Raw genomic sequence first — 13,799 nt, 5'->3', positions numbered from 1 at the left:
CAACGTTTGCTACAGTCCATTGGGTAGGCTGGTAGACTGATCTATCCAGTGTACATCTAGGTGGACACGCCCACCTGTGATGTCAGAAGAGGCCGATTTGCAAAACAGCCTGTAACGGCTAATCACACGCACACCTGGTGGTATAGTATGTCCCCTTAAAGGTCTGGTTCCAACTGTGGGATGTGCTTGTGTGTTTCAGTTGGCTGTCAGCAGACTGTAGGAGGCCATTAGACATCAGGGGCCGCTGACTGATTTAGACAAGGAAACTGCAGTACGTTGTACATTGTTTGATCTACAAACCGCTGGACACCAGAATACTAGTTTCACATAATGAATTTGACCAATTTAATGTACAGGTAATGTGTAATTTATCTTACGATAAGGAACTATAAATAATGTATATTTCGTTTTGCCAGATCCTGTTTGTCTTCATGTAAAGGCTTTTAGAATGTTCTCGTTAATATTTTTTTAAATGGAAGCTAATGACACTTTAAAACAAATTTTATTACAAAAGGTTTCCATTTTGGTTAATCAAATTTTTTTTTGTGTAGAGCACAAAGTGATCTACAAAAGAACAAACGGCTTATGCACATTACATAGCTGTTGTGTGTGTGTGTGTGACTAAAGAAAATACAACCATGGAAGTAACACGTTTCGTTTCTTTTAAACAGAAATGTCTCCGTAGAACCACATTAAAACACAGGTGACATGAAAATCATTAGTTAAAAATTTATTTAGACACTTAACGTCTTTCAATGTACATATGCATGAAATCGGTCGACATATATACAGACATACTTCCTATAAGCTATAAAAAGAAAGAGAAAGAAAAAAAAAAATAAAGAACAGGGGGGGGTGGGGGGGGGGTGGGGGGGGGAAGCAAATTTGTTTCATTTACAAGTCTGTCGCGTGTCGGGCGAGTGCACTGTGCACGGGGGAACTCAAAAATGTGCACCGCATACACATTCACCACTTGTTTTTAAACATCAAAAAGGTCAGTCCTACATCCTAAAACCCTGAGGCACACTATCACATTATGAGACCAGCGGTGTGGAGATAGGGCCTTCCTCCTCTCCTCTCCTCTCCCCCCCCCCCCCCGACTTTACTGATAGTAGTTCCTGTACCGCACCTGGTCCCCGTGGTGGGGGCCGGGCATCTGGCCCTGGGGCGGGGGCCCCTGCATGCGCGGCGGCGGCGGCGGCGGGCCCCTGGGGGCCGGCCACATCCCGGGGCTCAGCCCCCCCGGCTGGTTGAAGGGGGGGCTGAGCGTGGCCTGGTCCTCGGGGAACTGCTGCATGGCGTTGGGGTTGTAGTGGTGGGGCGGCGGCGGCGGCGCGTTCCCCGGGGGCCCGCCGCCGTGCTGGGGCGGCGGCCCCGGCGGCGGGTGGTTCATGTAGGGGGGCATCTGGCCCATGATGTGGCCCGGCGGCCCGGCGTTGATGGGCGGCGGCGCCGAGGACATGGGGGGCGGGGCCTGGTTGTACACCACCATGTGCGGCGTGCCGGCGCCCTGCGGCGGGTGCTGCATGGGGTGGTTGATGGGCGGCGGCGGCGGCGGCGGCGGCCCGTAGTGCTGCTGCGGCGGCGCCATCATGTGGTGGGCGTGGGACACCACGGGCGGCTGGGCCGGGTAGTCGCCCGGGTGGTGGTGGGGCGGGGGCTGCTGCTGCTGCTGCTGCTGCTGCGCCGACCCGGGGCCGCCGGGGAGCGGGTCGCGCCCGGACGAGTCGTCCTGGATGGGCACGGTGATGAGGTTGCTGTGTTTGCGCGTGGTCACCGTGGCGATGCGGAACGTCTCGGGCCCCAGGGCGGAGGAGGGCGGCGGCGCGTCGTGGGAGGCGGGCGGGGGCGGGCCGTAGGGGTCGTGACCCCCGTGCTGCTGCTGCTGCTGCTGCTGCTGCTGCAGCTGGGCGGGCAGGTGCACGTGGTTCTTGGCGAGGTGCGGCGGGGGCACGCGGAAGCGGTCGGGCACGTCGGAGGCCGGCGGGAGGTGCAGGGGGTCGGGGCGGCCCCCCAGGGCGGCCTTGGCGGCCCGCATGTGGCGGTGGTTGACGTGCGCCTGCAGGTCCCGCTGCGACAGGTAGGTGCGCTTGCAGCCCTGCACGATGCTGCACATGTAGAGGGAGCCGCGCTGGCACTGCTCGATGCGCTGCACCTGGTCCGTGCAGCTGTACATGGTGAGGCTGGGGGACGGACAGACGTTAGGACGGACGTTAGGACGCACAGGGAGACGTACGCGGGCAGGACAGCGTTTTCTGCAATGGTTTTGATCGTAATTCCCTCGCTCGGTTTAGGGTGCTTTCTGGGGTGGAGGGATTTCGTAGCGTGAATATCGAATACACATTCGACACAAGTAATCTTGTAGAATTATTAAACTGAGGTGATAATGCGACGGGTGAATAAATATAGCAAACCGGGTTAGTTATAGACGGCTAGACACTACTGGTGCTCACTCTATGGTGAAACTAATAAATATAACTAAATGCCGTTTGGTGGATGCTTTTATCCTAAGCTTTTGACAATGAAGTGAGAATACATTCTTCTCCCAGTTGGAACTCAAAAGATGCTTATTTTATTAATATACCTGTCCATCTCAACAAAACTTAAAATAGTCCTAAAGCTTTGCATAAAAACAACATGATTCTGTGGTATTTCTTTGCGTTGTTGTATGGATAGAAGGTCTCTTACCCGGGACACATCTTGTCTCCCTTCTTCTCGTGAAGCAGAGCACACTCATAGCAGAAGACGTGTTTACAGGGAATCTGGGGAGGCAGAGCAGAAAGGTCAGGGGTCAAACCTTTGGCAGGCATAACTTTCTTCAACGTTAAAGTGGTAATCTCGAAGGTTTCCGTTTCGTTCTCTTTGGCGACACCTATAGTAATTGACCGTAATCGAAGGTGTTTTTGGCAGTTGGCCTCTTGCCTTGCCTCCATAAACAACACCAGCACACACGAAAGCACAGCGGGAATTCCCCCTCCCCCCCCCCCCCCCCCCCGAGACAGTTACTACGAACGTCGAATCGGTTTATTTTTCTTTGGACTTCCACCCTTGGTTTTTTTCTACGTTTCATCGTCTCGTGCCGTCATTCTTGTCGTTTCTCGGCCATAGATAGTAACCGTTTACACGCAGCGTCAGCTGGAGGCCGGTAGAAACAGTACACCGCGTCACACACAGTAGCTCCGCCCGCCCACCCATCTCGGGCGGAACTGGCCCTGCTGGGTGATGGAAAGGCGTCACTTACTGTGGGCCGCTTGTGATTTTTCGCGAGAATGTCGCCACCTGACACCCAGTTCGTAACATTCACAATACTGCAAATGCAAGGGCTTTTATCAGTGATGACACAATCACAATTGTGTCATCTCATTCGGCAATAAGACACTGAGCAACCATCAACATGAACATCTTCGAGATTATGACTTTAAGGTGAATCTTTTAGATAGCGTGTAGATTGCACCTACCATTCGTCCATACAGGTGAATAGGAAGGCCGCATTTGTCACAGAAGTGAACGGGTATGTCATCCTTCTCTCCGATTAGATTCAACTGGTGGAAAGATGATTTTATATTAGCAGCATGACGCACGCACACCCACACCCACACACACCAAGGTAGGAGTATAACCAGCATTGTTAAGTAACCCCGATGAAAGTATTTCATCCGGCACAATTTCTTTTGGCTATGTGGATGAAACCAATAGCATCAAGAGCTCCATCAAGAGCTGATAAGAACAAACATGGTCATCGTACCTTGTAGTCCCAAAACATCTGCTGGGGATATCTTCTTTGACTTCCAAATACATCTCCAGCCTTGGCACCACAATCAAACCTCTCCTCTTGCTTGAAGCCAAAGCTTTCTGGAAGACAATACATGACCCCACATTAGAGCCAGGGCCCAATCTCGAAAGTACAACCATCAACACCAAACGGAGAGAACTGCAGGATGCATTGAAATTGGTAAAACACCACAATAACTACAAAACCCAAGCTATTGTTAAAGCCTTTACAGCAGTGTCCGATGGCCTGATCAAAGCTCAACCATGGCTACCTCATAACAAAATGGTGAAAGTGAAAAGACGAAAAATGACTTAATCATGCCATGCCCAGCCTACCCTCTTCTCCGGGTGGGATTTTCGAAGGTCTGCCGGTGGTCCGTTGAGGGCGAACCGGGGGCTTGCTCCTCACTGGCTGCTTGGACAACAGTTTGATGGGGATTCTCCGGCGGACGTCGGGGCCACCGAGGTTACCCGAGCCGTCGCTTCCTTGAAGATCATTGTCTGTTGACAGCGGGCGCGCACACACACGCACACACACACACACTTGTCAAATCGTTCGCTGTCGTGTCTACCGAAAACATGCCTTGGGGTACCTTTAAGAAACTGGTGCCTGGCGTGAATGAACCGACTGTACCCAGAAAGAAAGACTTGGAAAAGTTGTTGTGGCGTGAAAACTACACTTAGCCAGCCAGCTAACGGCGCATGTTAGCGGGTTTATAGACTGCACTCCATCCATCCATGGTGACACACACAAACATCCCAACACTTGGGATAAACCACCGTGACAATAAACGACTTAAAAGCAGCATCAGACCCCCGCCGCCACCCACGCGCAACACGTCCCGGGGGGGGCGGCGGTGTGAAGAGGATCACCAGCTAGCTTAGCATCGGGCTCCACGGAGCTAACTGTGGAGATTACTCCAGGTTTACACCTCCCCATGTTAGTTTACAACCACGAGTACACCGAGAGGAATGACGCCTCACGCTTTGGAAAGAGGGTCCCCCCCCCTCCCCGCTGGGCGAACCCTCACCCTGTCACCGGATGACTTCCCGCATCGTTTTCGGCCATGGGTTGGATTGTAATTCCCCCCCCCACCTAGCTCCGCGTTAGCAGGCAGGCTAACCCGTTTAGTGACGTTAGCCTTTAGGGTGCTCTCTGGGGTGAAGAGATTGCGTAGCGGGGATGTGTAATACACGTTAGACGTGTGTTATCCCGTACACACATTAAATGAGGTATGCATGCGGCGGAGTGAGTAAATAGAACAAAACGGGGATAGTTAGAACTACTAGCCACTACTGGTGCTCACCACTTTGGTCCATGATCCCGACGAGAAGACGCGGTGCATTGTGGGCCAAAGAGGGCAATAGGAGGAAAGCGGTGGGGCCCGCCACACACACACGCACACACACGCGCGCACACAGACGCACACACACACACACACACACACACGCGCGCACACACACACACGCACACGCACACACGTGCGTGCATGCATGCACACGCACACACACACACACACACACACACACACACACACACACACGCACACAGAGACACGCATTCACATACATGCATGCACACACATACACACACGCGCGCGCGCGCACACACGCACACACACACACACACACACACACACACACACTTGTTACTTGCAAACTGTTTTTTTTTTATTTATTTTTTTACATACAATCTTCTCCTTAAATGTAGCAAACAGAATAGGCTTGACAGTCCTGCGTAAAATCTGAGGTTGGCAGCACGAAACCCTATGACATGACAGCTGAGATGGTAATGGTATAATGTTTACAATATCTCTGATCTGATGATTGCTGATTTGTGTTTGTCAAACTAGCTTTCCTGATATGGGCTCATGGGGTGAGCAAGGGTTGGGTCAGTTTCTGTTTTAGTAATGGTTTCAAAATAAGTTATCATGTCATCGTGAAACCAACCATAGGCTTTAAGTTAATAAGTTAATAATCAGTTCATTGATTATTTGAACTGACCTCAGTTTTTTTTTATATAGCTATATAACCCAGCTATCTACATTTAATAAATCAGCTTTTTGTTCTTCGCCATTGTTACACAAATATTTTGTGTGTGCTGATATATAAACCTGACACTGATTCTGAGGCTGCTCTCAACTTGTATTAGGAATTATAAGTCGACTAATCGAATCAAATAGACGTTAAACTCCTAAATAAATATATGGACTATTGTCTCTGAAATTGACACATGGTATTGCATTCTGTGTGTGTGTGTGTGTGTGTGTGTGTGTGTGTGTGTGTGTGTGTGTGTGTGTGTGTGTGTGTGTGTGTGTGTGTGTGTGTGTGTGTGTGTGGTAAAATGTTTTGCAGAGCTCTCAGAGTTCAGCATACACTCGTTTTATAAAAAATAAAAATAAAAAAAATAAAAAAAGAGAGCGCTCGCTCCCGGGGGCAAAGTAGCCTGCTGCGCGCTCCCGGGACCATGTCGCCATTTTGATTCGAAAAAATATGACTGAGTTTTTCCTGCTTTGCATGCTAAACTTAGACCCGTTTTTTACATGATTCCGTGTGTTAAGCACACACCGTAAGTGGGTTGATCTCCAGAAGCGGGGGGCCGAGCTGTCCGGTGTTACGGTGACCGCGCGCCACCGGAGAACATTAAGAGTTAGAGGTTAGCTTAGCTTTAAGTTAGCGCGTGCTGTCGCAGACTGACCCTTCAAAACAAAACACATACCGCTAGCTGCTAGCCGCTAGCCGCTAGCGCGCTAACCCCAACTTAAGTACCTCTTCGCCCGACCACCCGCTCACCCAACGAGACCGAAGAACGAGTGCCACAGCCGGGGAGATCCCTCTGTCTTGAAGGTGAGTTTTGTGTGCCCTGGGTCCTGGCAGTCGTCGCCCCCCGGCGGGCGAGCGGGTGGTCGGTGGTGGAAGCGGTACTAAGTTAGTGTTAGCTCGCTAGCCGCTAGCGAGCTAACACTAACTTAGTACCGCTTCCACCACCGACCACCCGCTCACCCACCGGGGGCGACGACCGCCACAACCGGCGAGACACTCTGACTGGAAGGTGAGTTTTTGTGTGTCCTGGTCGAGGCGTAGTGCCGCGGAGACCCCCGGGTTTTGAGTTTTGAAAACACTTATTGCTTCATCATCACAAAGTTGAACCGTAGTTGGGAGAACCTAGCCTGACTTGAACGCTGACCACCAGCGGGTTAACTTGGTTCCCCCTGCATCGCCTGGTGGTGATATGATCACACGCCATGCTGTTTCGCCTAGTTATTGACACGGGCTTCCAAGGGAGGGACCCGTGTATGCTGGCCCCCCCGGTCCAGCCTGGGTGTCATCCTGCGAGCGACTAGCCCCCTTGCTGCTGCTGCTACCACCACCACCAGCTAGCTCATGAGCTAACTTTGCTACCAGAGTCTCACAGTTCGCCCGTCCAGCGGGGTCTGCCCTGCGGCTACCTCCTTTTTTTAGGCAGCAGCAGCAGCCACAACATCTCCTTCAGTGAGACTGACATGTCTCCCCATCCTGACAACTGAAGGATGGTGTGCGTGTGGGATGCACTGTGCATGTCAAGTGCAACGTGCACTCCCAGTTTCAGCTCCCCCAAGTCAAACCATTATGACGTTTAAAATAAGGAGTTCTGGGGCTGAGAGTTCATATGGTTACTACTTCCCACGCCGACTTTGGGATACTTTTTTTCGTGCTTGTCGTTGTGTAGGCGCGTTGTGATGAACGATGCAGTACGTGAAAGGCGCTGGGTGAGTGTCCTCTCTCGGACATGATGTCGGGTTCACTGCCCCTTTAACGCCGGACCTCGTTCGTTTGCTCAGGCCAAAGAGTCTCTTAACTGGCCTGTTAGTGTTGCATAATGTCTCTGTGCAATGGCCGTGGCTTAAAGAGTACTTTGTATTTGTGTTTATTGATTTGCTTCGAGGAGTATCAGGACGTCATTTATCGGTTGCTCATCTGGAGTTGGAAGTCAATGGAAATCTGAGCTCCCACCACATGCCAGTTGATGTGCGCACAGCACAGCATGCCAAGGCCACAGCAGATCACTTTACATGTCTTGTGCTTCTGGACTTCGTGTCTTAACCAATAAATTACAAAATATAGGAAGGGAAATGGGTGCAACATATGTGACATTGTATGTGTGTCAAAGTCTAAGTTGTGCAAGTCTAGTAAGCAATGTCTGCTGGGTAAATATCTACATTATTTGAAAAATGTTCTATTTCAAGAGCCAGTAAATTGTTTCCTCATAATGCATACAGGTTTTCCCAGGAAAAGTATCTGAGTTTTTTGACAGTGTTAAATTTCCCCTGGAACACCCAACAAGTATTGCATGCTATGGTGTTATCAAATCAGCTTACTATGGTGTTATCAAATAAGCAGTTAAAAGGAACAAGGAACATCATTTAATTTGCCTAATTACAAAACACTTCAGGGTCTTTTTTGTAGGGCTTGTTGAAAAATGGAGGAAGTTCTTGAATTTCCTACATGGCCGTACTTCCATGATGACAGTCGAACATTACATAAACTCTTCCCTGGGCCTCTCTGTAGAATGAGCACATACAACCCTTTTCACCACTGCCTTAACAGCAGGTGCTCCTGAGCGACCGTAGTAACCAAGTGAGCAAACCTTTACTAACTTGAATAGTTAGACAACATTCAAATGTATTTAAATGGCCTATGCGTTTTATAGTTGTATGGCGTCGGTATTCAGTCTGCATTGCTTTTCAACTTTTCTGAAGTCAGTCAGTAATGAGGTAGATCGCGGTGCTGGAAGCGGAAGACGTGGTGACAACCCTTGACTGATATAAGTTTTGAGGGCAGTTCAGTGCTCAGAGCACGCTTGTGGTTTTGTTTCTGGTGTAAAGCAGTCATGCCTATGCTATACTATTTTTGTTTCAGTCCTGTACTCTTTTTGAACCAGGAGCGTTGCAAGCCTTTGCATAGCCTGTGCTCTTCTCTCAGAGTCATTCCGCTAAGCCGTAGAGATATATAGGTCTAGATGTAGTGATATTGGTATGTTAGGAGTGCTCCACGGTAACTGTTGCCTAGTGGCTCTAGGCACCCAAAACATGTTGTGGCCTCTGGGCGTGCCCCCCCCCCCGCACCCTCGGCTAGACCACTTTCACCTTACCCTAACATGGTGGCAGTCACTTTAATCTGTGCTCGACACAATGTGGTTTGGTGAGACAATGTCCAGCAACTTTCCTCATTAGTTGTGGATGTTCCAAAAGTATACTGTTATTTTTTTTTTTTAATCTAATAAATATGTTTGGGATAATAAACATCATGGCCCCAAGTCTGAAGTCTTTGGTAGTTTGGCCCCCACACGTGGGTACCTAGGGCCCTTTAAACGCTGACACGGGCCCCCCCCCCCCCAACGAGACTAGATCCTCACTTGGATCTTCCTCCTAAATATACTGTGATCCACATGACACTGACCTCCTTCGTGGTTTTATGTACTCCGGTCATCGTATTTACCAAGCTAATAACCACTGCTACAAACACTTTTTATTAGGGCTACGGGTGGTTTATTTTGAATACTAACATGTAACTTATCCATATCAACTGATTAAATTAATACTTTGTTAATGTGTCCCACGTATAAGATAGCTGGAAAGATACCTTTTTGTGAAGGAAATGTGTGTGAAGTACGCTCAGATAGTGTTTCAGAAAAGAACTTGATGAGGCAGCTGCCCACCCACAACAAAGGCTCCAGGCCAGAGTATTAGTGGAAGTGGCCGCTGCCAACTCGGTTCCATGTAACTTTGCGTACGGATCCAAAGCCCTGATCAGGCTTTGGCGTTTATGTTTGCTACTTGTCAGGACGGGTTAGGCGATAATGCCAGGGGGCAAGTCCCTGCATGGGCGCAGCACTGCAGGGTGTCATTTACCTCATTCATAAAACCAGCATTCTATGAAGACGCAACAGATGAGCAGGCGGTGGGACTGGCAGGGCCAAAGATAAGGCATAACGCATAAGAGCCTCATTCATACCTTTCAGTCTGTTAGGTTTCGACTTTGTTATGCTTTGTTATTAGTATATATGCCAATCGATTAGTTGTCGCAATCGTTGTGGTAAGGGATGTTTGAATGCTAGTTCCCCTCTCCAGACTGCACTGATGGCGGCCCGGGCCTGAAGTCGGAGGAAGTATTACATTGAAACCCGAAGCCTGATCTGAGTTGGCATAATCCAGCATTGTCTGTGTGTACTTTCGGTTCCATAAGGGTTCGGGAACCGCTTCGGCTGGACCCACAGGGGCCTAATTTGCTTCTCCCACCAGAATAATTTCAGTCTCGTTGGCACATTGCGATCATCCTCAAAAAGTCATCAAACTTTATTTACTTTAACTTTTCGTCCGTCAATCTGGAAGTAAGTATCATCATGGGACAGCCGTACTTAAGTGCGGCACCAAACCCAGTCGCTCCTCTCGGGACATCTGGTGCCAGGCAAACTTGTTAATTGTAATAGCAGCCAGGGACAGAGCCACACCCAGTTAGTACTGTTGGAGGTTCTAATGAGGTAATTAGGCTGCAGAGGAAACATCAGAAAATACATTGCTACTTGATTCACGACAGACGTGGGCAAACGTCAGGCTTAACATGACAACTGCTGGTGTGTGTGCTTTTAGTTATACATGCGTATTTTTAAAATACTTTTAGTTGATAGCTTTATTCATATTTCTAATGTTCAGTAACACCGTTTATATTCCGTTCTTAATGGATCACCATTTACCTGTTTTGCGTTCTGCTTATTGAAATAGGTATATAGCCGGCCTAACATCACATGTGTGTGACTAATAACTAAAGTAACGAGTAAAGAGTCGACAGCTTTCTTTGCATGAGGCCTCATTAACCCGTGGGGCTCCCTGGTAATCCCTCTACAGCCTCACACTCTACACACCACACACTACACACCTCTACACACCTCTCTCACCCCGCTTCACGACTGGTACACTGGTTCCGGGCGCACCCAATTGGTCTGATAAGTCTCAGACGTGAGATTGCCCGAATGACACATTGAAATGAGAGAAATGTGAGGCGGATCATCAGCCTCGTTCGGAGTCCGGACTCCGGAAAGGCCGTCCCCCGGAACATGAATCTGAGCAGCACAGTGGGGGGGGGGGGGCGGGGGGGGGAGGGGGGGGGGGGCGTGTCATGCAGAAGAGGGCTTTACAATGCAAGACTGTTTGGCGACTTCATTGAACCTTGAAATGTGGCTCTGTTTGGCTAGCTACAGTGAGGAGTGCGTGCTGAATCAAAACTTTGTACTGAGTCAATAAAATGGCGGTTGTTAGTTTAATGCTTTTCTTTTCTTCCGAATATCACCCCGGGGACTAAAGAACGAGACTCTCCCACTGTTTTTCTTTATTGTCGACTCGTGAAAGGACAGAGAGTAACAATGCTTTTCCTCACCTCACGCCTGTTGGGAACGGAGTCACTTTGTCCCGGTTTTCAATCGAGCCATTTTACATGAATCACAGAATAGAACGTACATACCTATGACTACAATGTGAACTCACCCCTCACCTCCTCCTGAAACCTCCTCTGAGTTTCTGTTTAGGGAGTGTTTGCAGGGGGAAAAAAACACTTTGTATGGCGTGACCCACCTGTAGGATAGTAAAATAAATAGTAAAGTCTAAAGAATGGTAATAAATTAACATGCTCTCTAATGTACTTGAATACAGTATGCGTCCTTTACAGTTCTTCAAGCAAACTAATGCAATGCAAATGACCTGGACAAGATATGCATGCATGCATATAATAATAAATATATATATTATATAAGTGTTAAACAGAAGTGTTTAAATCCAGCATGGTAATTCCTAGTCTTTTTAGGTCATTAAAATTATCAATAGTTATCTATCGATCAACATGATCACGTTATATCGAGATATGTCTTTCAGCCATATCGCCCAGGCCTAAGTCAGGGTGCGGCGTCTTGCTCAGGGGCACCTCGACACCCGGCTAGGAGGAGCCGGGGAATCGAACTAGCAACCTTCCGGTTTAAAAAAAAAGTCAAACCTGCTGAGTCTCCTACCGGGAGCCACTCGTGGATTGCGACCCCACAGTTTGAAGACCACAGCACTAAGGGGTAATAACCTCTTCTACTCTATCTCTCCCCCCCCCCCCCCCCCCCCCCTCCAGGTTATGGTGAGCCCTGGGCTGCGTCATCTTCTAACGAGGCCTATGTTCTGAGTGGAGCCCCATGCTGATAAATGCCGGGCCTCGCCACACTCTCTGCCGTCTGCACAAACACCGATGCCTACCTGCCCGCGTGGGAGGTGTGAATAAAGATACCCACGTTTCAGCCACTGGTACGTATAGCGGCGCTCACACTCACACCACATATTCAGGTTCACCCCCGCCACCGTCACTGGGAGGAAACGGTACCTTGACCCCAAGTACCCATACCTCAGCATGTTATTTGTGTCTCGACTGTGGTTGTTTTTTTATTTTTGTGTTCTTTTTATTTTTTGACGAAGCCCTTGAGGGTTGAACATAGGCGCTGAATAAGTTTTGTCTACACAGCTCTCACGGATTTGTCGTCCGTTCTTCCGCAAAGGCTGTAGACGCTGGTCTGCGTGGGCTAATTGACACACACACACACACACACACACACACACACACACACACACACACACACACACACACACACACACACACACACACACACACACACACACACACACACACACACACACACACACACACACACACACACACACACACACACGTGCACACACGTGTACGTGGAAAGATGGACATGGTAGCGTGCAGCACGCCACAAGGCCTGTTGTTCATGATCAAATTCAGCCTAATGGCTTGTTGGCGGCCTCCTCATTTAGCATCTCCACAGCTGGAGCTAACCAACAGCTTTTTCAAATCGGTGTAACAGATGACTGGAGCGACGGCGACGGCGGCGGAGGCGGGCTACTCCCGGTCGACAAAAAAACAACCCACAATGAATCAACTCTTATCCATCTCATCCAACTTTTCCTCCCTCCACCCCTCACCTCTCCTCCCCTACCCCCCCTCCTCCTCCCCCCTCTCCCCCGGCGAATGTGACCTCGGCAGGGCCGTGCCCCCCGCCCCGGCGGCCTCCTCCTCCTCCACCGCCGCCACCACCGCCGTCGCCATGTTCTGGAAGTTCGACCTCCACACCACCTCCCACATCGACCAGCTGCTGGACCGGGAGGACGTGACGCTGCGGGAGCTGATGGAGGAGGACGACGTGCTGCAGGAGTGCAAGGCCCAGAACCGCCGTCTGCTGCTCTTCCTCTCCCAGGACCACTGCATGCAGGAGCTGGTGCGGCTCATCACCACGGAGCCGCCCACCGACCTGGAGGAGCGCAGCCGCTTCAAGTGAGTCCGTGTTGGGGCGGGGGGGGGGGTGGAGGCGGGGTGGGGGGGAGCCGGGGGGTGTCGTGAACCTCACCGCCGCGATCGTCTTGACGGACCCCGGGGATGGTGGGGAGCCTCTAGCCGTGTCGTGGTGGTGGTGGGAGGTTCTAAGCGTGTGTTGAATTGTGTCGTGCGTTTGTTCGTAAATGATTTAAAAAAAAAAAAAAAACGTGAGGTCGTGTTTGAACAACAAACTGTTGTTATAACTTTTGCGGTTTAAAGTGACGGATAGATGAGCAACGTTTGCTACGGTCCACTGGGGTAGGCTGGTAGACTTGATCTGTCCAGCGCGCGTTACAGGTGGACACGCCCCCCACCTGTGATGTCAGAAGAGACAGATTTTCAAAACGGCTTGTTACGGCCGTTTCACGCTCACCTGGTCACTAACCTGGTGGTAAAATATGTCCCCTTTTAAACCACTTGACTCCTAACACGATAATTCCTCGCTCTTCCAGTTGAGCTAGTTGACATCATTGCGTGTTTCAAATTTGCATGACGGCAGATTTACAAAAAGGTATTTTACAAATTCGTCCTCCCTAAAGCCTTCGATAGACAGTCATGCCATACCGCGCTGTGCGGTTTGGCAGCAGCAGCAGCCGCGCTCACGTTGGGTGTTCCTCGCTCTG

The 13,799-nt window shown here is 50.0% G+C and overlaps 1 protein-coding gene and 1 long non-coding RNA gene across 2 annotated transcripts; one reads left to right on the top strand and one right to left on the bottom strand.

The window, feature by feature from the left end:
• Window positions 1–864: 864 nt before the first annotated feature.
• Window positions 865–5,186, bottom strand: LOC311373484 (E3 ubiquitin-protein ligase Hakai-like). The gene is given in 8 exon segments (XM_084490245.1): window positions 865–2,183; window positions 2,689–2,762; window positions 3,242–3,280; window positions 3,282–3,308; window positions 3,459–3,542; window positions 3,746–3,852; window positions 4,108–4,272; window positions 5,079–5,186. Coding segments are annotated over 8 exon segments (1,590 nt in total). The 5' UTR covers window positions 5,092–5,186; the 3' UTR covers window positions 865–1,102.
• A 440-nt stretch (window positions 5,187–5,626) lies between these two features.
• Window positions 5,627–13,130, top strand: LOC311373483. Its single transcript, XR_014642295.1, has 3 exons — window positions 5,627–6,618; window positions 11,917–12,086; window positions 12,847–13,130. It is a non-coding gene; the product is annotated as an uncharacterized lncRNA (long non-coding RNA).
• The last annotated feature ends 669 nt before the right edge of the window (window positions 13,131–13,799 follow it).

Source organism: Micromesistius poutassou (assembly GCF_964030765.1).
Source record: "Micromesistius poutassou genome assembly, contig: SCAFFOLD_5873, whole genome shotgun sequence".
Taxonomy (NCBI): Eukaryota; Metazoa; Chordata; class Actinopteri; order Gadiformes; family Gadidae; genus Micromesistius; species Micromesistius poutassou.
The sequence above is the reverse complement of the archived record's forward strand: the minus strand, read 5'-3'. Positions and strand labels throughout refer to the sequence as shown.